The sequence below is a fragment of the Tachysurus fulvidraco genome, chromosome 19 (genome assembly GCF_022655615.1).
Source record: "Tachysurus fulvidraco isolate hzauxx_2018 chromosome 19, HZAU_PFXX_2.0, whole genome shotgun sequence".
Lineage (NCBI taxonomy): Eukaryota > Metazoa > Chordata > Actinopteri > Siluriformes > Bagridae > Tachysurus > Tachysurus fulvidraco.
This window is the reverse complement of record NC_062536.1, coordinates 259,299-279,737: the sequence shown is the minus strand read 5'-3', so window position 1 is coordinate 279,737 and position 20,439 is coordinate 259,299. Positions and strand designations below refer to the sequence as shown.

At 45.0% G+C, this 20,439-nt stretch overlaps 1 protein-coding gene and 1 non-coding gene across 2 annotated transcripts; both read left to right on the top strand.

Annotated features, from left to right (window-relative positions):
* Positions 1-6,525: 6,525 nt before the first annotated feature.
* LOC125139647 (transposon TX1 uncharacterized 149 kDa protein) lies at positions 6,526-10,074 on the top strand. The gene is given in 5 exon segments (XM_047804311.1): positions 6,526-8,071; positions 8,074-8,429; positions 8,432-8,750; positions 8,753-8,871; positions 8,873-10,074. Coding segments are annotated over 5 exon segments (3,357 nt in total). The 3' UTR covers positions 9,890-10,074.
* A 308-nt stretch (positions 10,075-10,382) lies between these two features.
* LOC113658830 lies at positions 10,383-10,573 on the top strand. The gene has a single exon (XR_003444471.1). It is a non-coding gene; the product is annotated as a U2 spliceosomal RNA (small nuclear RNA).
* Positions 10,574-20,439: the final 9,866 nt, after the last annotated feature.

Below are 20,439 nucleotides of genomic sequence, written 5' to 3'. Positions count from 1 at the left end.
CACTTTTATATTAGCCTTTGAGGGAGTGGTTGAATGTTGTTCAATGTTTTATTTTATTTAATTTAAATCGTCTCAAAATGAAATATAAAAACAGTCTCAAGATAGCTCTTCACTTTGTTTTTATTTCACATATTAAACAAAGTAAAAGTTTATTCAGTGGATAATTTAACTTCTAGCAATTTTTACCACAAACAGATGCTGTTTAACACACATCTGTGTCCTAACATCCTGCTGAGTAGATGAACAAGAAGTTTTGCTCATCTCCACCACGTCCAACAGAGGCAGAGGAGCTGGTCCTGGGTTAAGGTTTCCCTCTGGAATGGATAACTCAAGAGTTTCCCTGCTTCTCAGTGAACTACGGCTGTGTGTAGTAAATGCCACTCCATCTGAAAGCAGCTGATGACGATTTATTACTAATCAAGGAACCGGCTTTACTGATGAGATGTGCCTGACAATCGCGTGCAATTTATCGTGCAGCCCTAGTTCATCTGTTTACCTGCTTCAACAAATCTTCATTTTAATAATATGAAATGTTTGGGTGTCAAGAGCAATCTACCATCTATGTTGTAAGCACAGAGAGGTGTTTTGTCATTTAGCTCTGATGGGGTGTGAACAGCCAGATTGTTTGGGAAAAGTTCGTAAGATCTCAGGTGTTCAATGTAGTATGATTTGTGCTCTTGGCAAAGAAAGACAACACTACTGTTAACCAGGAGAACCTGTTCAATTCTACAGTAATTAGGCAGTCCACTCTCTTGTCCCACAGACAAAAACATTCCTACATCATAATCCGTTCCATCAATGCAGACCTTTGCTGTGCTGTGAATAACACTGCTTGCTGTTATTTGTTCAATGTATGTCTTGGCAACATTTGGAAGCATTGATACCAGTACAGAAGAGACATTTGATGTCTGCTGGTGAGGTTTGAAGAATCCTGAGGCACTGAGATGGTATGCTACCATGTATTGATGCCTGTCTGCAAGTGTTTTTAACACATTTTTAAAGTTTTGTGTGTCGTGTACAACTCTCTTGAAAAAACGGTGTTTACCCTCAAACCTCATTGTCGGCGTACAAGGTCAGGATAGTGTTCAATGTAGTGATGCTTAGGACGGAGTTTGAAATCTGGAAAGGCTTCTTTCAGCATCTCTCTATGATCCTGTATCTTGGACTGTAAATACTGGATGGACTCCTCTGTGAATTCTGAGCACAGTGATAACTCTACTACCTCTTTTAAGTCCATAATCACAGTCCATGCCCCATCCTCTTCAGGAACTGCATTCCCAATAATCAAAGGGAGCAGTCTAAGCAATGTGGCATTTTCATGGCCATTACCACCAATGCTTTTCTTTACAGCAAAGGTCTGTGGTATTTTATGAGGTTTGTCAACCTTGTCTGTGTGCTGGTATGGAAATGATAGAATTCTCTCGTTCAAATATTCAAGGGTGAAGTATTCACGACGGATCATCTCTCCGATACACAGCACAAGCTCTACAGGCACAATTCCCTCAAAAAGATCGTGGAGGGCATCAGGTGGAAAGCCAGTTACGGTATGAAAATGCTCTAGATGCTGGCTCAGGACACAATCTGCCTGAACACCATTCTGACTCTGACTATCCCCATGCATTACAGCATACACATCACTATTATGGCTGTCTTTTGTCCTAAGACTGAACTCACCACTTGCAACCTCATGAGTCTGAAGTTTAGCTTGTGTTGCTGTGCAGAATCTGCAAAAATATTCTGCTCTAAAAGACTTTGAAAAGCCTGCCAAATCGACCTGCAAGATTGTCGGACACCACACACATGACTGTTCCTTGAACTACCTTACCAATAGACTCAATGAATACCCCATCTTGTTCAAGGGTGTGGAGGTCTCGCAACAAAGGACCAAGTGCTTTTTCATAGCCAAATGTCTGTATGTCAACCACTTTACATAAAGCTGCAAGCTGAATTACATGCAGGGCTGATCGGTATTTACTGGGAAGATCAGCAAGCATCCAGTAAACTGAACAGATTTTGTGTATTTTGCGTGATGTGCCAAGTGGATTGGCTATTTCCAAATCATCAATGTACAAAATGAGTGTTATCTTTAACTGATCTGAAGACAAGAATGTGTTCTCTTTGAAGTACAAACCATCTTGGTTGCTTACATAATGACTGTTTTGTGCCACTTTTGTTTCTTTAATTTTGTCCAGAATATCTGTAGGATTGAGGATTTTTTGTATCATCTCAAGAATGGGAACATGCACTGCTGTGTGTCCTGGCTGTAGCAGATACTGTACAGGCTTTACCACAGGGTAATTATTTTCGATGAAGGTTTTCCTTCTCTTTGTTGAGGATAACTGCTTCCCCTTAGCTGTGGCACTGACAATAACATTACTGTCCATAACAGTCCTGACAACCTCATTTAGAAGTGTTTCACTGACAGTGATGCCATGACTCTGTAAGACATCTCTAATGTCATGTTTGAGTATCGGTTGGGACAAGGAAAATAATTGAGTCAAATGTTCCACTATTTCCTGAGATGCCATGTCAGATACATGAAGAATAGAATGCATCTTTAGGAATAATGATGCCAAGTTTTGGTGCAACTGGACTCTTAAAGTGTCTGTGTCACACTGACTGTTTACCTCATCGAGATCAAACGTGTCCGCAGACCCTGCACTGTGACTTTCAGCAGGTTCCCCAAGACTTTCTGCTGCAACTACAACTGGGGCACTATCATTGTCTGCCAATACAACACATTCACCAAAGTCGGAATCACCACCATGTTTTCTACTTTTATGTGCATTAAATGCTGAGTAGCTATTTGTTCTGTAATTGCAGTTCTTGAATGGGCATTCTACCATCTCATGACTTCGTAAATGACTTCTCAAATGACCAAATAGAATTTCCTCAGAAAATGGCTGTTTTACGTTACACAAAGCACATGTAAAAAAACTGCATGCTCCTTCAGTTGTGTCAACTCTACGTGAATCATTATGAGATCTTGACAGATGAGCTTTCATCGCTTCAAATGATGGAAAAGTACAAATGCAACTGTCAGAGAGACATTGCAGGGGGGACACTCTTTAATATTGGCTATGCAGTACAGTATAGTGCCAAAATAATTTTCCCCGGGTATTTGAAGTTTCAGAACACAACTTGCACTTCCACTCCATTAGGCCAACTTCAGCCTGCAATGTAAATATTTTCAATTAAAGTCTAAACAATTTCAGCCCTGATTTGCACTTTTGGCAAAAAAGTTAAAATGTGTTGTAAAATTTTGAATGAGGGAGAAAATGATTATGCCAACCAGTTGACAACACATCTGTAATTTGATTAAGTCTGTTCTGCTGCAAAAAACTTAAAAACATTGTGAAAGATTCAGGGTGAAAATCTTTTGTTACTACACAATTTACAAAACTCACCTGTTGGCACCTGTCTGATGGTGAAACGCTGACTCTCTGTAGCACTCTTTGTAGTCCGATACCTGTACACAACATGCACACAAAGATGATTTGTTAATGTTCAAATACATTTTAAAATAAAACAATAATAAATGAAATTTAAAAAGTGAATATACAGAAAAAAAGTTTCCAAACCTATCAAAAACATTAATTGTACACGAATTATAGTAAAAATTAAAATGTTAGTAAAATTTAAAACATTAAAAGATGAGCAAGTTAGTTATTAACAAGCAAAGCATCAAAGTTGTGTGCTTATAGATCTGCTATTTCTGTTGTTCTTTTAACAAAGTATTAATAAAGGGTTCAAGTGATCAACTGTGGATCCCACAGCTGAGATAAAAACATTTAAATAAATAGCAAAAGAACGACTGTGAAAACACATAAAATAAAACCAATTGTTAATTACTCTATTTCATAATACATCCTACCTGAACTGTTAAAAAAATTTCGAGATGATCTCAAAGCCACACACTTATGCCTACGAAGAAACACAAACACGTGCCTGGTTAGCATCATAACAACACACTCACATTATGTTGTTTATTATTGTTCGTTTCACGATAGCACACACATTCAGACAGCTTGACAACGTAAAATATTGACGGTGTAACGCGGACACTTATTGAAATAAGTATACTCAAAGTACGCACATATAACGGCGAACAGCGAAAACAATAACCGGGAAGCTGGTATAACGTTATGCTGTTGTTATCTGTCTGCCAGAAAGTTCAAACTAACCTCAACTGGCAAACATGTTGACGGGCAAACATGCATTATGGGAAATGTAGTTCAAAACTTCTAAAGTTACAATTACTTAAAATGTTACAATTGATTTGTAAACTATTTACAATATATATTCACTGTGCACATTGACCAAATGTATTCCCAGTTCAAAATGTAAGACTATTTATCGAAATTCAATAAATAAAAAACGTTTGAGTTACTTACCAAATCAGGGCTGATGATAAGACGGCGCTTAAGAAAACGAGGGCAATAAGACTAATGAAAATAACTAAGGTAGTGGTGGTTTGAATCGGGGGGGGGGGGGATTAAACAGATTAAAACAAATTAAACTGTGTTACACATCAACACGTGCTGGTAAAAACTTTCCCGCATCAGGGCAAATTCAAGATGGCTGACTCCATTTTTCCTGAGGGAGCGATAAGACCCACCCACCAGAACGTCATGACGTCAATAATGTCATGACATCAATAACGTCAGGACGCTATTGTATGGTTCCTAAAATTTTTGAGCGTTCCACAGAAATTATCTATAAAATATTGAGCCCTATTCAATTAAAGTGGCATAAATCTTAACAGAGCTCAACACTTTATAGTTTGGTCAACTGCATAACGACATGTGAGTGTTATCACCTTATTAGTTATGAGCTAGTACAACTGTTTGGGATTACAGTGTTCAGGGGCTGGAGACTGCGATTGCTCTCGCTTAGAGTTTGGGTCTGGCCTTTTATTGTGGCTTTTCTCAAACCTTTAGAGAGTATATTGTTTTGTTTTTGTTTTGTATTTGGTTGAAGGTAGGTGAAATTTTATTTCTTTTGTAAATTATTTAGTATTTATAGTTGTTTTAAATTGCCTTTATTTATTTATTTATTTATTCCTTATTATTGTTTTTTATTACTGTTTTTAGCTTGTTTTAGCTTGTTGGTTGTTTTTACATTTGTTTTGCTGTTGGTGTCTCCACCATGTCGGCTGCTCGTGCCAGCATGCGGAGGCACCACAGCGTGCGTTTTCTTCTTAAAGAATTAAATGGTAAGCTCCTGGAGGTGTCACACCTTGACTTCTCCAGGAAGTTTATTCAAAAGATTTTCGGTTTCCCCCCACAGGATTTGATCCGTATACTGGCTCTGCCTCAGAACAAGGGTTTTGACGTGTGTCCGCTCTGCTTCTCTGATAAATGATTTCTGGTGTAGATTTGAAAATGCTCGGGACCAGTTTTCCATGTTCACTGTTGAGAAACTGTCTGATAGCTCCAACAAAGTTGTAGTGGTCAGGATGTTCAATGAAACAGTGTCTGGTGAAGACATTTGTTTTTGGCTGGCTAGATTTTGCACGGTTCGAGGCCCACCTATGAAAGTGCTGGATGTGGACGGCATCTGGAATTGTGCTTGGCGTGTTTCTATTAAACAATGGTAAGACCCAAGTTGTTTCCAGGGCCTGAGACATTTGCCATCAATGATAGTGCTGGGTGAGAACAGAGGCTACATTTATTATCAAGGCATGCCTAAACTATGCCGGGAATGCGGCAAAGTGGGCCACTTAGCCGAGGCGTGTACAGAAATCGTCTGTGGGAAGTGCAAAGAAATTGGTCATTCTTTTGAAGAATGTGTCAATGGCAGAAAGTGCAATCTTTGTGGTGAGCATAACCATTTCTACAGAGATTGTCCTAAGTCTTTTGCCAACAAGCTGAAGGCCAACAAAATGGCTGCTCAGCATGAGGCTCCTGATGTGGAGAAGGAGGCGGTCCCTGAGGTTTTGGCGGGAAATTCAAACTCCCAGTCAACCTCAGGGACTGGCCAGGAGCCGGAGGGCGGGAACAAAGAGGCGGAGCCAGTGGAACAGAATAGAGCAGAGAGGGAGGCCACACCCTCTGTGCAGCTTGAAAAAGTGAATATGGAGAGGTTATCCTTTTCGGATGAAACTCTGGAGACAGTGCCGGAGGTAAGTGTGGCCTCCGGGGGTAGTGACGTGGAAATCTCACTCCCCAATGCTCAAGCCTGCAAAAGGATCGCGGCATCTCCTCTGCCAGAAATGGTAGAAAAGAAGCAGAGGGCAGCACAGAACTTGACTGGGTCCTCTTCTGAGGACCTAGACAGGTTGTGGCCCTCTGCAAGCCCCAATGAGGTTTCCTTTTTGCATGTAGAGCTTAAAACATCAACGCCCCAGGTGCCACAAGGCAATAGCTTGAGGGACCTGGCAGCAGAATTCCCCTCCTTCCCTGATTCCAGTCCCTATGGGGTAAAGGAGGAGGAAGTATCACACGTGATTGGTTAATGTTTTAATTTTTTTACCTCTGTAAATTGGTCCTAATGTTGGGTACCCTTTTAAAAACCATACTGCTCATGGCTCTTACGATCTTTACAATTAATGTGAGAAGTGTGAGAGCTCTGTCTAGAGCACAGAGTATTTTTTCCCTGCTGAGCACTCTGCAGTCTGATTTGTTTCTTCTGCAGGAGTGCTCCTTGTCTTTTATGAAAGAGTACACCAAATGGGAACAGATGTGGACTGCCGGCCCCTCCCTTTGGAGCGGTTCGAATTTTAACAGGTCAGACGGGGTGGCTATTTTAATTAAAAACCCGCACATTTTGGTGAAGGGCAGCACGGTGGTGAGAGCTGGGCGGGCGCTCATAGCTAATTTGACCTTTTTAGGCAGTGATTTTAATGTACTCAATATTTACGGTTTTACAGATAAAAACAGTAGGTACGAGCTTTTAGAGGACCTGCAGCCCCACATGTTAGGTAGGATTCCCCTAGTTTTTGCAGGGGATTTTAACTGTATTTTAAGTAAGTCAAATAGGAAAACAGCGAGTGTAGAATTTAAAGTAGACAAAACATCGGTTTTATTGCAGGGTTTGGTTAGAGATATTAGATTAGTCGACGCTTTTAAATCGGTGCATCCCAGAGAGGAGGGCTTCACCTGGTTTAGTGGTGATGGCACCAGAGCCTCTCGAATCGACTATGTTTTTATACGTGACTGCCTGCCGACCGATGCTACATTAACTCCGCTTTTCTTTTCTGATCACGCTATGCTGTCTTGCACCTTTTCACTATCCACTCGAGTGACTGTAGGGGGAGGGCTGTGGAAGCTGAACTGCTCTCTGTTGCAGGATGAGGATATTGTCCAGGAATACAGAGAGCAGTACAGCCAATGGCAGACCCTCCAGGACTGTTATGACTCACGTGCACGGTGGTGGGACATGGTAAAAGAAAGGACTGGACAGTATTTTAGGAGGGTAGGAAAGGAAAAAAAGAATAAGGAAAAGAGATACATGATGGGGCTGCAAAGGCGCTTACAGAGGTATTTTAATCTTTTAAATGATGGGATGGATTTTAGTGAGGAAATAAAAGAGGTCAAGAAGGAAATGTCAGTTTTATCCGAGGTTAAAGCAAAAGGAGTGATGTTAAGAAGCAAAGAAAAAGACCGAGAGGAAGGAGAAAAATGTACCCGGTACTTTTTTAAGAAAATAATAACAAGTTTAAAAGCTATTACAAAATTAAAAGAACAAGGAAAACAAGAAGACACAACAACTGGAATTTTAAGGGTGGTGGAGGACTTTTATAGAAATCTTTTTAGTCAGAAGGAAGTGCAGGAAGACACTTTGGGGGAGGTTTTATCTTTTTTAGATAAAACTGTTTCAGACAACGTGCTTTTATCCCAGGATTTTACCCTTTTAGAACTCCAGAACAGTTTAAAAGCTTTTAAACGGGGGAAGTCACCGGGATTGGACGGACTCCCCCTCGAGTTTTATGAGACTTTTTGGGATATTTTAGCACATGACCTGTGGTGTGTTTTTAGAGAATTTGAAAATCTGGACAGACTTCCTGACAGTTTTAGAGTAGGGATAGTTTCCTTGTTGTTTAAAAAGGGCGACAGGACTGACATTAGGAACTTTTACATTTTGATTGTAAACTTTTTAGTAAAATTTTAGCTGTCCGTATGTCGACCGTTTTTGAGGACATGATCCACCCGGACCAAGCCTGTGCAGTGCAAGGGAGGAAGATCACGGGCAGCTTAGTGCTGATCCGGGACGCCATCTCTTTTGCGAGAGAGAGAAACATTCGGCTTCTAGTTGTAAATTTAGATTTTGAAAAAGCCTTTGATCGGGTCTCGCACCAGTATCTTTGGAGGGTACTGAGAAAAATGGGATTTCCTGGGAGGTTTTTAGCCTGGGTGGGACTGCTGTATCGTGACATATACAGTAAAATCCTAGTAAATGGGCTTTTGACAGAAGCGGTGGAAGTTGTGGACACTGTGGCGTCCGGCAGGGGTGTCCCTTATCTCCACTCCTGTTTGTTGTGTGCATCGAGCCACTTGCACAGATTCTGAGAAGGGGCCGCTGGGTCAAAGGACTGGACTTGCCAGGTGGACTGACCGCGAAGTGTGTATTGTACATGGACGACATCACTATTTTAGCTTCAAACGTTTTATCGGTCCAAAGAGCTCTCAATCTGACGGAGTGGTTCGGCAGGGCTTCGGCGGCCAAATTGAACAGGAGGAAATCCGAGGCCCAGCTCTTTGGACCAAAGGACGGAATACACACTGAGCACTTAGACGTGACAGTTAAAGAAAAAAATTTGACGAGGAGGGAGGAGGACGTGACAACTGGACGGACTTGTTAGGGAAAGTCAGGCAACGAATGGGGTTTTGGGGACTGAGGGAGCTCACATATGAGGGTAAAGTGCTAGTTTTTTAAAGCAGTGATTTTACCCTTGCTTTTACTAACCTGTGCAGTTTTTAGCCCACCTCGCTTCTTCCTCCTAGAGTTGGAAAGGGCGGTCTTCTACTTCCTGTGGGGGTCCAAGTGGGAGAGACTGAAGCGGGAGGTAGTGAAGAAAAAGAAGGAGAATGGCGGGAAAGGCTTACCGGACCCTCACTTGTTTTTAATGAGCAAGATGACCGCCCTACACATTCGATACGCCACGGCCCCATCCGGAGAGAACAAAACGGTAGCGATGGTCAAGTTCTGGATGGGGTCATACTTAAGGAGGTTGAAGATTTTACCAGTTGATCTTAAAACTCCTGTTTCCTTATATCTGCCAAAAGAGTATGATTTTATGAGAAAATTTTTAACGAAATTTCATCTCGACACTTTGGATGTCACGGTTTTAACAGTCAGTAGGAGCATTGTCTCTTGTGTGCAGGACCGGGAAGCAGTGAGTCCAGTTCCGGGCCTTTCCGTGGAGGAGGCCAAGCAAGTTTGGCGGAACGCCGCCCATCCCGCTCTCCGGAACGAGCACAAGGATCTGGCGTGGATGGTGGCTCATGAGATCCTCCCAACCAGGGCTGTGATGCACTCCCGGGGAATGGCAAAGAATCCTATCTGCCCACGTCCCGGATGTGGCCAGCCGGAGACCATACGGCACGTCCTCTGGGAGTGCAGCACTGCAACGGACCTGTGGGCCAAATCCGGCCCCCTTGTATTCCCGTGCCTGCTAATAGGGGAGACCCAGCCACTGGCGTACCGGCTAGCGGTACTAGGGGTGAGCCGAAGGATCCAGCTGCTACCGGCAAAAGATTTCGTTAAGCTCTGGCTAACCCTGAACAGTGTGAAGGCCACCATCTGGGCATCCCGTAACCTGCTGGTGGGGAAGCATGTTACGGTACCCCTGCACGCACTTGGAAAGATGGTAGTAGCTATGCTGCAGGAGTACCGGGCGATGACATCCGGAGGAAGAGGGCCGGGGCACCATGCAGGGGGGTCCTGACCACCACAAGCCCTGGTTCCAGGAAACGCATCCCAAATATCACCTGGAGGAGCGCCTGGCAAAGGGGAGACGATCTCCGCTGAGCCGCGAAAGCGACAGAGACAGGGGCAAGTTCGGGGAGCGAGGTGAGGGCTACGTGTTTAAGGACTCGCCCCGCTCTTGCACAGGAGTAATGCCAAAATACATGGTGACTTTTTATATGGATAGCTGCTTTTAGAGAAAATCATATTTTTAACAATTTCAGTACAATTTGTTTATTTTATTTCACCCTGTTATTTATTATTCACTTATCTATTTATTTATTATATGTGCACTATGCTTTTAGCAAGTAATTAATTTGGAGTGATTTTTAGTAACACGGGTTATTTAAAAGATAACATGTACAATGTATTTTAAAGACACAATGCATGTGCATGAAGTGTAAATTGAAATTGTGAAAAAATGATTTAAAAAAAAAATCATCCTGTCCGCCAGGCAGGGGGAATAACGGGTTATCGCTTCTCGGCCTTTTGGCTAAGATCAAGTGTAGTATCTGTTCTTATCAGTTTAATATCTGATACGTCCTCTATATGAGGACTACATATTAAATGGATTTTTAGAGCTGGGAGTCGGAACAGGGGCTTGCTCCGTCCACTCCAAGCATCGCCCTGGTATTGCAATACATCCAGGCTAGGTGCACCATTACACGGTTTTAAAAAAAAGACAAAACCTCCTTTTCTTTTCTTTTCTCTTCTTTGAGGGGTCGGTTTGGCATCTGGAATGGCAAGCGGAGGTTCCTGGTCCGACTAAAGATGGACCCCGCGGCCCCGGGTCATCTGCTCCACCCACCGGGTAGCTTCGCGCTTGGTCCTCACCGGGGCTTCCTTCACTACCCTGGTCAGCCTCAGTACTGCCGGAGATGTGGAGCAATGGGACACATGAAGGAGGACTGCACTGGGCAGAGGTGTCGCCTGTGCGGTGCAGGAGACCACGTTGCTGCAGACTGTGGGGCACACAAGACCTGCAGTCTGTGTGGAAGTCAGGAGCACCTGTTCCGGCACTGCCCTTCACGCAGGAGTGCCTTTTCCAGCTTGTTTGTGGATGACTTCAGAACACTGGATGACCCTCATCCGAGTGGACAGGAAGAAGCGGCAACTGATCCCAGCAAGCCAAAGCTGGAGACTCTACTGGACAAGCCAGAACAGCCTGTACCGAGTTCCCAGGGTGTAGTCATTGAGTCATCGAGGGTGATGGGGTGGGGGTTTTGTTTAAGTCTTTTGAATGGGAGGTGGGAAATGTGTTATCAGTGGTACCGGGTAGGATTTTATGTGTGGACTGCACATGGCGGGGGGTGAGGTGTAGGGTGATAGGGGTATATGCACCGTGTAGGAGGGGGCAGCGGCGGGGGTTTTTCCGCCTGTTGGAGCCACTCCTCTGCACGAATAGGCTGCTATTGGTAGGGGGGGATTTCAACGTCAATGTAGAAGTAGAGGGAGGGAGGGAGCTGGCCCAGGTGATGACGGGGGCAGGCCTGGTGGACGTGTACAGGGTGGTCGAGCCGCAGGCCCTGGGACATACTTGGTGTAATTCTAGGGGTGATGCTGCGCGGCTTGACCTCCTGTTTGTGGCGGAGGGGGCAAGGGTGCAGTCGTGCTCGCTTAGGCCCTTTTGGGGCACCGATCACTGCATGGTGATCGGGTGCATCAAGACAGAGGTGGGGACCAGAGGAAGGGGTGTCTGGCGGCTTGTTTCATCACCTTTACGCTGGGTGGAGGCGTATGAGGACCCTCTACACCACTCAGGTCGAGTGGTGGGAGGACCTCAAGAGGAGGGTCGCCATCCTGTGCCGCTGGTGGGGACAGGAGATGGAAAAGAGAAGGAGAGAAGAGGCTAATGCGTGGTCCGAGAGGCTATATGAGGCCTGGCAGGATGGAGACCATGGGCGGCTCAGGGAAGCTAGTGATGCGCTACGTGCCCACTACGAGGCTAAGGCCCGCGGTTACTTTGTCAAGGCCTGTAGGGAGCACCTAAGATTTACTAAGATTTTTTACAACAGTAGTCAGGCAGGGGTGGGAGAATATCCCCAGAGAGTGGTGTTTAAATCTTTTGAATGGGAAGTAGAACGGGTAGTGTCAGTAGTACCAGGTAGGGTTCTATGTGTAGATGCTAAGTGGTGGGGGGTGAGTTACAGGTCTATAGTAGTGTATGCACCGTGTAAAGGAGGGAAGCAGTGGGTTTTTTTTGGTCAGCTGGAGACACTCCTACACAAACAGGAAACTGTTAGTGGGGGGATTTCAATGTGGAATCTGAGAGGGGAGCAGAATACGCCCGATTAATGCCGAGTAAAGGAGTGGGGATGGTCGACTTGTACAGAGTGGTTGAGCCACAGGCCCGAAGTTATACCTGGAAGAACTCAAGGTGTGATACCTCTCTGCTCGACCTTCTGTTTGTGGTGGAAGGTATGGCCATACACTCGTGCTTCCTGATGCCCTTGTGGGCCTCTGACCACTGTATGGTTGTAGGTAGAATCGAAGTGGAGGGGATTCGTAGAGGACAGGGTTTTTGGAGACTGAACTGTTCTGTTTTGCGGGACCCCTCCTTTGTCAAGGTTTTTCATCACTTGTATGCAGGGTGGCAAAAACTGTGGGTGCTGTATGACATACAGAGGCGGACCTTAAAAAGAGAGTTGCCATGTTGGGCCATGTGTTCAGCCCAGGAAAACGGAGATTGCGGGTGGCTCAGGGATGCTAGTGAAGCTCTAAGGGCCCACTACGAGGCTGAGGCTCGCAGCTATTTTGTCCAGGCGGGAAGGCAGGTACTTGTGATGGATGAGCGGCCCACACTCTTTTTTCTTCAATAGCGTAAGGAGCAGGCAGCAAAGGTCATATATTGAGGGCTTGAGACATGGCACACAGGTGGTGTCTACTTCTGACGGGATGTTGGGCTGTGCTGAGGCCTTCTACCTTGACCTCTTCCAGCAAAGGGGGTCAAGCAAGGGTTTTATGGCTGGGTTTCTGGACGCTGTGGCTGGTCAATTGCCAAGAGAGAGTGCGGAAGACTTGGAAAGGCAGGTATTGCTAGAGGAGGTGGAAAGTGCTATGTGCTCCCTAAAAACTGGAGTAGCTGCCGAGGTCGTCCCCCTGTGGAGTGGTACCGGAACTTTTGGTCACATGTGGGCCCAGAACTGAGGCCCGTTTATAGGGAAGCGCTTCGTCAGCTAGAGTTGAGCATGTTGCTCTTCTGCATTATAAGGGTGACAGGGCAGACCTGGCAAATTGGCGGCCGATCACATCGTTGATGGCAGATAAGATCTTGCCAAGCTTATGACCCTGTGGCTTAGCAGGGTGATGGCTATGGTTGTTCACCCAGATAAGACCTGTGGGGTTCCTGGGTGTATGTGTGGCATGAACCTGGCATTACTCAGAGATGCTTTGGCATGGGCAGAGCAGCGTTGGGTACCACTGGAATTGTTGAGCCTAGACCAGGAGAAAGCCTTTGATCACGTTTCACACGCATTCCTGTTTGCACTCTTGGAGAGTTTGGAGTTTGGTCCAGTTTTTATTTCCATGGTGCGACTGCTATATACAGGAGCAGTCAGCCGTGTTAATGTCAATGGGTACTTTTCCAAGCTGATTGAGCAGCAAGGAGGGGTCAGGCAAGGGTGCCCACTCTCACCGATGCTCTATGTGCTTTTTCTGTAGCCCTGATGGAGCGGCTGAGGAGGGAGGTGGACTTCCGTGGATTCCATATCCTGGGCTTGCATGGGGTTGCGGCGAAGGTATCGGCATATGCTGATGACATGACATTGTTTATTGGCCAGGATGAGGATTTTTGGGCAGTTGAAGGGGTTATCAAAGCATTTTCAGATGCCACTGGGTCCCGCATCAATCGGGGAAAGTCCTCTGTGGTCTATGCTGGAGCTTGGGCTGCAAGGACAGTGGTCCCAGGGGGCTTCTCTTTGTGCCAGGATGGATTCAGAAACAAGAACTGAGACGTTGCCCTCAGGAAGATGCAAGGGAGGGCCAAAAGCTGGGGAAAGAGAGATCTCTCCCTATCAGGGAGAGTGTTAGCAGTGAATGCCGATCTGCTGGAAAGACTGAATCATCTTGCGCATGTCTTCCCTGTCCCCGCTGTAATGGGTAGGTGCCTCGAGCGCCTCGTGTTTGCAATCGTGTGGGAGGAGAGGAATGAGCAGGTCGCCTGCATCAAAATGTATATAGACTGGGAGAAGGGGGGGGGGGGGGTCCTTTACTGCTAGGCTGGTTAGGGGGTCAGAGGGCCACATTTCAGCCCTCTTTCCAAGATTTTGGTTGGGTTCACCTTGTGAGCAGTGCTCCCCTGGAGAAGCATGGTGCCATGGTCGGTCGATCGTCCATGGCACTATTAAAAGGTGGCTGAGTTCTTTCAGGCCCAGCCCTGGTGCCTGATGGAAGGACTTGTGCTGGAACACAGGAAACTCTACAGCAAATGGAGAGATTGCCATGTGGCACAAACGGGTGTGGCACTGCCCCACATGCCAGGTGTGGACTGGGTTGCATTGCAGCCCAAGTGGCTGGACAAGGCCAGTAAAGGCCTGCATTGGTTGGGGCTTTGGTGTGCCTTCCTGTGAGGGAGCGGTTATATACACATGGCTCGACTCGAATGTCTGTGTCCGATTGGATGTGGAGGTGAGGAGACAATACAGCAAGCGCTGTGGTCGTGCCCCGTCGCAGTCCGCTTCTGGAAGAGCGTCTCAAAGCGGTTGCCTGCTTAGCAGGGAGCGGCTATAAGTCATAACCTTGTGCTTTATGGTAGTGGTCTAGGGTGCATTGAGTCGGGGATGGCACAGCCTTTGTGGCAAGCCATCTCAGTGGCCAAGTGCGTTCTTTGGGGCACAAGGTGCGAGTGTATAAATGAGGACTAAATATTACACATCTTAGGCCATGTCGGTACACAGTGAGGGTGGAGGCTGGGACTGGGTCCTTCTCCGTGTTCTCTGGGATTTCTGCCAGATTCCACTGTCCAGGGTTCTTTGCCTCGAGGATTTTGTGGCTACTGGGTTCCTGGATGTTACTTTCGCGACGTTTTTCGACTGCTCTGCCTTCTTCGACCAGTGCTCCAGACAGTTGGAAGAAGAGGTGATTTGTGGTCTGTGACTGGTGCCGCTCTTCGCCATGGACGAGGTGACGCTGACCGTCGACATGTAGAACCCTTTCATCACAGATGAGCACATCAGGGCCTTCCTCAGCAGGTACTCTCGTCGGTATCTGCAGGGGAGAAGATCCGTGGCCGCCTCAGGGTCTGGAAAAGGAAAAGGAGATTCCAGGAGATTCTCCATCAGGCCGAAACGGGGCTTCCTACACTAACCTAGTCAGCGCCTCTACTGCCAGTGGTGCGGGGCCATGGGTCACACGAAAGATGGGTGCACCAGCGGACGGTTCTGCACATGAGGATCCGTGGACCAAGTGACCAGAGTGCGGTGCCTAAAGACCTGTAGCCTATGTGGCAGCAAGCGTCAGAGTCCATCGCAGCAGAGGATGTTTGCCAGCCTCTTCTCAGAGAACTTCGAGGCGATGGAAGGGCCGTCGGGACAGGAGACATAGGAGGCAGTCAGTCGCTCTCAGGTGGCTGAAGGTTCCTTGGATTGGAGGTGGCTGACTATGTCCCCACAATCAGTCAGTTGAGCAGAAGCCATGCACGGCCTTGGAGGCATCGCCAAGGCCGGCCCAACCGAATTGGGCCACCATGGTTTTCTCGGATGATCTGGAAAAGTCTGACCTCAGTCAATAGAAGCGGATGGTGGAGGAGGCTGGTCCCTCCAGCAGTGAACAGGGGAAACAGTCGGCAGCAGCGGTAGAGAGGGGGCAGAAGAGATCCCAGTTTGTGGACAACCGGGAGTTCGAACTCTGTGCTGTGGAAGAAACTGGAACAGAAGAGAGTGAAGGTGAGGACCTCTTCAATTCCTTTGACTGATCGATTGAGGCCACAGTTTCCATAGTGCCAGGGAGGGTTTTGTGCATGGACGGCATGAGGAGGGGCTTGAGGTTCCGAGCCATAGCCATCTACGCACCACATAGGGCGGGCAGAGGAGGGTTTTTTTTTCACCTGTTAGAGCCGCTCCTGGGAACAAACAGGCTTCTGCTGATGGGTGGGATTTTAATGTGGATGTAGAGGCAGAGGGGAGTGGAGAACTGACCCAGGTAATGGCCAAGGCAGGCCTGGTGGACCTTTACAGGGTGGTGGAGCCACAGGGTGGCTGAGCCTTGAGCTACAACTGACAGAATTCCAGGGGTGACACCGTGTGGCTTGACCTCCTGTTTGTGCCAAAGGGGGCAAAGGTGCAGTCGTGTTTGCTAAAGCTCTGTTGGGGCTGTGATCACTGTACGGTAGTCGGGAGAATACAATCTGAAGTGGGAATGAGAGGAAGGTGGCTCTGAATTTGAATACGTCTGTCTTGCAGGACCCCGCCTTTTGCACGGTGTTTCGCCACCTTTATGCTGGGTGGAGGTGTATGAGGTGTCTCTATGCCACTCGGGTCAAGTGGTGGGAGGACCTCAAGAGTGGGGTCAGCATTCTGTGCTGTTGGTGGGGACAGGAGATAGCCAGGAGGATGAGAGAAAAGGCCAATGTGTGGTTCAGGAGGTTGTACGGGGCATGGCAAGATGAAGATCACGGGCAGCTTAGAGAGGATAGTGAGGCACTACGTGCCCACTACAAGGCTGAAGCCCGTAGCTATTTTTTCCTGATCTCCTGGCCATCTACAGGGAAGCCGTAGGGAGTGGCACTACCTTCTTCAGCGTTGGTTGGGTACATCGCTCTCTTGTATAAGAAGGGTGACAGAACCGACTTGGCCAATTGGAGGCCGATAAAGCTACTGATGGCCGATTATAAGATCCTGGCCAAGGTACTGGTTCTTTGCCTGAGAAAGGTGAAGGCCCAGGTAGTTCACCAGACCCATGGGGTGCCCGGGAGGATGTGTGGTATGAACTTGCTGTTGATCTGGGACACGGTAGGTACCGTTGTCATTGCTTAGTCTGGACCAGGAAAAAGCTTTTGATCTTGTTTCACACACATTTCACACACTGGAGCAGATGGGCTTTGGTCCGGGCTTCGTAGCCGTGGTCCGACTGCTGTACGCAGGTCAGCCGTGTGATCGTGAACGGGCACTGTTCGGGACTGATAGAGCAGTGCAGAGGGGTGAGACAAGGTTGCCCGCTGTCGCCTTTGCTCTATATCTTGTACTTGGAGCCATTGGCAAAGCACTTGAGGAGGGAGCTGAGGTTCCAGGGTCAGCACCTACCCGGAAGCGGCTGGGATAAGGGCCAAGATTTGTGCGTGAATGAAGAGAAACCTGAGCTACTAAAGAAGGTTGAGCAGGCCCTGGATTCCCATTTCGGAGGTGAACGAAGATGGATTAGGGTAAGGTTTTTTTAAAAACTTTTTTTTGTTAAGACAAATAATCCGATTACAGCTAATAATCTGAAAGCATGGAGATTGGTCTTTAGGTTTGAAGGTAGATCTAACTTTTTTCCACTTTCTTCTTGGCATAAATGCACTTACAACTACAAACAAAAATTCAAATACAACTTGCTGCTTAGTGTAGAAGGTGAACAAAATCATGATATGTTTACTGTTACTCAATGTTAGCAATGGTCAAGTATAAATTAAGAGGGGAATTGGTTTAACAGTCATGTAAATGGAAATTTAAGTTTGTATAGCACATTTAACAATTAAATTTGTCTCAAAGATTTAGAGAAGCATAGAATCAAAGAGGGGGGAAATAATTAAATTAATACATTTAAATTTTAAATTAATTAAAAAAAAAAAAAATATATATATATATATATATATATATATATATATATATATATATATATATATATATATATATATATACACACACACACACACACAAAATCCCTTAGGAGGCCCCGGGGGAAGACCTAGGACACGCTGGAGGGACTATGTCTCTCGGCTGGCCTGGGAATGCCTCGGTATTCCCCCGGAAGAACTGGAGGAAGTGTCTGGGGAGAGGGAAGTCTGGGCATCCCTGCTTAGTCTGCTGCCCCCGCAACCCGGCCCCGGATAAGCGGTAGAAGATGGATTGATGGATATCTATCCCTAATGAGCAAGCCTGAGGTGATGGAAAGGAAAAACTCCCTGAGATGATATGAGGAAGAAATGATTGATAGGAACCAACCTCAGACACAGGACAGGAAATAATGTAAAGGCCATTTCTACAACAATTTTTAATAGTGCAACTGAGAGCTCCTGAGGAACTAATGGTTCAGTGCAAACTCTGAGTTCACCATTTAAAACAACAGCAGCTTATGCTGTCTTTTTGTCTAAAGCAAAAATGCATGACTTCTTTCTATGATCATTTTATATTGGAGGACAGAAAGAACACTACATTTTATTTAGTTTTAGGATGTCTATGAACATGCCATGTTTCACAGGTTAACTGTTACAGAACAGTTTTTGTTTCTTTTGTCTTTGCTTATTTCTCTGCTGCTACTGACACTTTGACTTGTTCTGCACTTTCTTTTAATTCTTGGGGATGACAAAGATGTTAGTAGGGAGTGTGTCATAAAAGGACTCTGCATCTACCTCAATGAGGATCCTGATGATTAAGTGCAGGAATATGGTGAGTGTGTGAAAGAGGGCAATAGGGAAAAACATCTGTTTGATATCACTCAGTGAATATCAATGTGTGGCTAGGACGCTGACTTCAAAGTCAGCAATAATTTGCTTTGCTTACGAAAATCATAAAGAATAAATAGATTAGCAAGACATCCGGTAAAAAGAAGCACTCTGCGGATTGCAAATTTTGCAAAACAACTCTTACTGATATTTCTGGCATGACTTCAAATTTCTACCGACATGTTCAGAGAAAACAAAGAAAGGTAAGTTGCTAATTATATCTTTTATACCAATTTAAATCCAAATAACATTGTTAGGGCTGGTCGATATGATGCTAAATATATATTGGGTCTGTGATTAAATCAACTTAAATCATGCAAACAGAAATGAGGCCGCCTCAATGTGCATCATCAGTGATGAATTATCTAATGGTTTTACACTTGCACGGTCAAATAGATTCACACACCATGTTAAAATGTAAGTTTGGCTGAGTATTCATGTAAACAGTCGGTTATGTACATTGGTAAGATGTCTTAAGTGAATGTAAACAAACAGTTGGGAAAAATAGTCATATCAGTCAAATAAATCTGTTGCCATAATGTTAACAAAATCCCTTACTCACTCTACTGATGACTAACTTTATTAAATATAATGAGAATCAATGTGCATGTCATACAGTGGTCTGTTTTATTTTACATTTAATTGCTTTATTTAATTCCAGTAGTATTTATTCTTACTTGAATTCTACTTGGACCTATGAGAGAAAACAATTATCGTGAAATAAGATTTTAGTATCACCCACCCCTAAACATTAGCATTTGGTGATTCCAGTCTTTAATTTTACAAAATGTTAAATGTAATTCTTAATGTGGGAAATAATATAAACCCTGCTGATTGAGATTTGTTTTTAACAGTTTATTAAGGAAATTAACATATCACCACAGAAATGCAGGGACTGTAAATATAGTCCTTTTAAATTTAAAATGATTTGCTCTTAATGTAATGTAATTATTTTCTATCAATTACTTAATGTGATCTGAATTGCAATAACTAGTCAAATAGCTTAAACAAAACTTTGCAAAAAAAGTTTTAGGCACATTAGACAAATATCCTTGTTTTGCATGTACCTTCTGTTTTTGAATTAGCAAGTATTGTTAAAATTTTCTCTCGTTTTGTGGCAGACACAGTGGAGACAACATATCTATGGCATCTGACGAGATAATTGATGAATATAACAACAAGTAAAATCAGGTACATTATTACTGATAATGCAGCCAATATGAAGTGTGCATTCAAAAACCACAGGAAGAGCAAAACTTAGATGATGAGAGTCTTTGGGAGGATGTGACCTGGGAAGACGAGACTATCATGGTGAGAACAAGACAAAGGCTGTCATGTTTTAGACATTCTCTGCAATTAGTTTTACATGATGGAATGAAAGAAGCCAAGGCCTTTTGTCTTTTCAGCACTTGCCAAAATTAACCTCATTACTTCACACAAGTTTTACTACATTTAAAGAACGATTTGAGGCGACATTTGGGACAGACAGATCAATTCCTGCAGCTACATCCACATGCTGGAACAGTACATTCAAGCAGATACCGGCCCTTACAGCACTTGACCATAGGGATCTCACACAAATTTGCAGTTCAGACTTTCAACATGTTCTTTTTTCAGTTCGTGAATGGAATCAACTGAAGGATTTAGGTTCTGTTCTCTTCCCTTTTGCAGAAGCAACAGACCTTACAGAGGGTGAGAAAATAGTCACTATTAGTATGGTGGTCCCCACTGTACTTGATTTAAACACTAATTTGCTCCAAACATCAGAGTCACGAAGTCACTTTTAAAGAGATTCTCTGGGATCTTTGTGAGAACCAAAATGGTTGAGCAAAATGGGAAAGAGGACCAGTTCAACTACAATGTCTATTTCTTGGTAACAATGCTTGATCCTC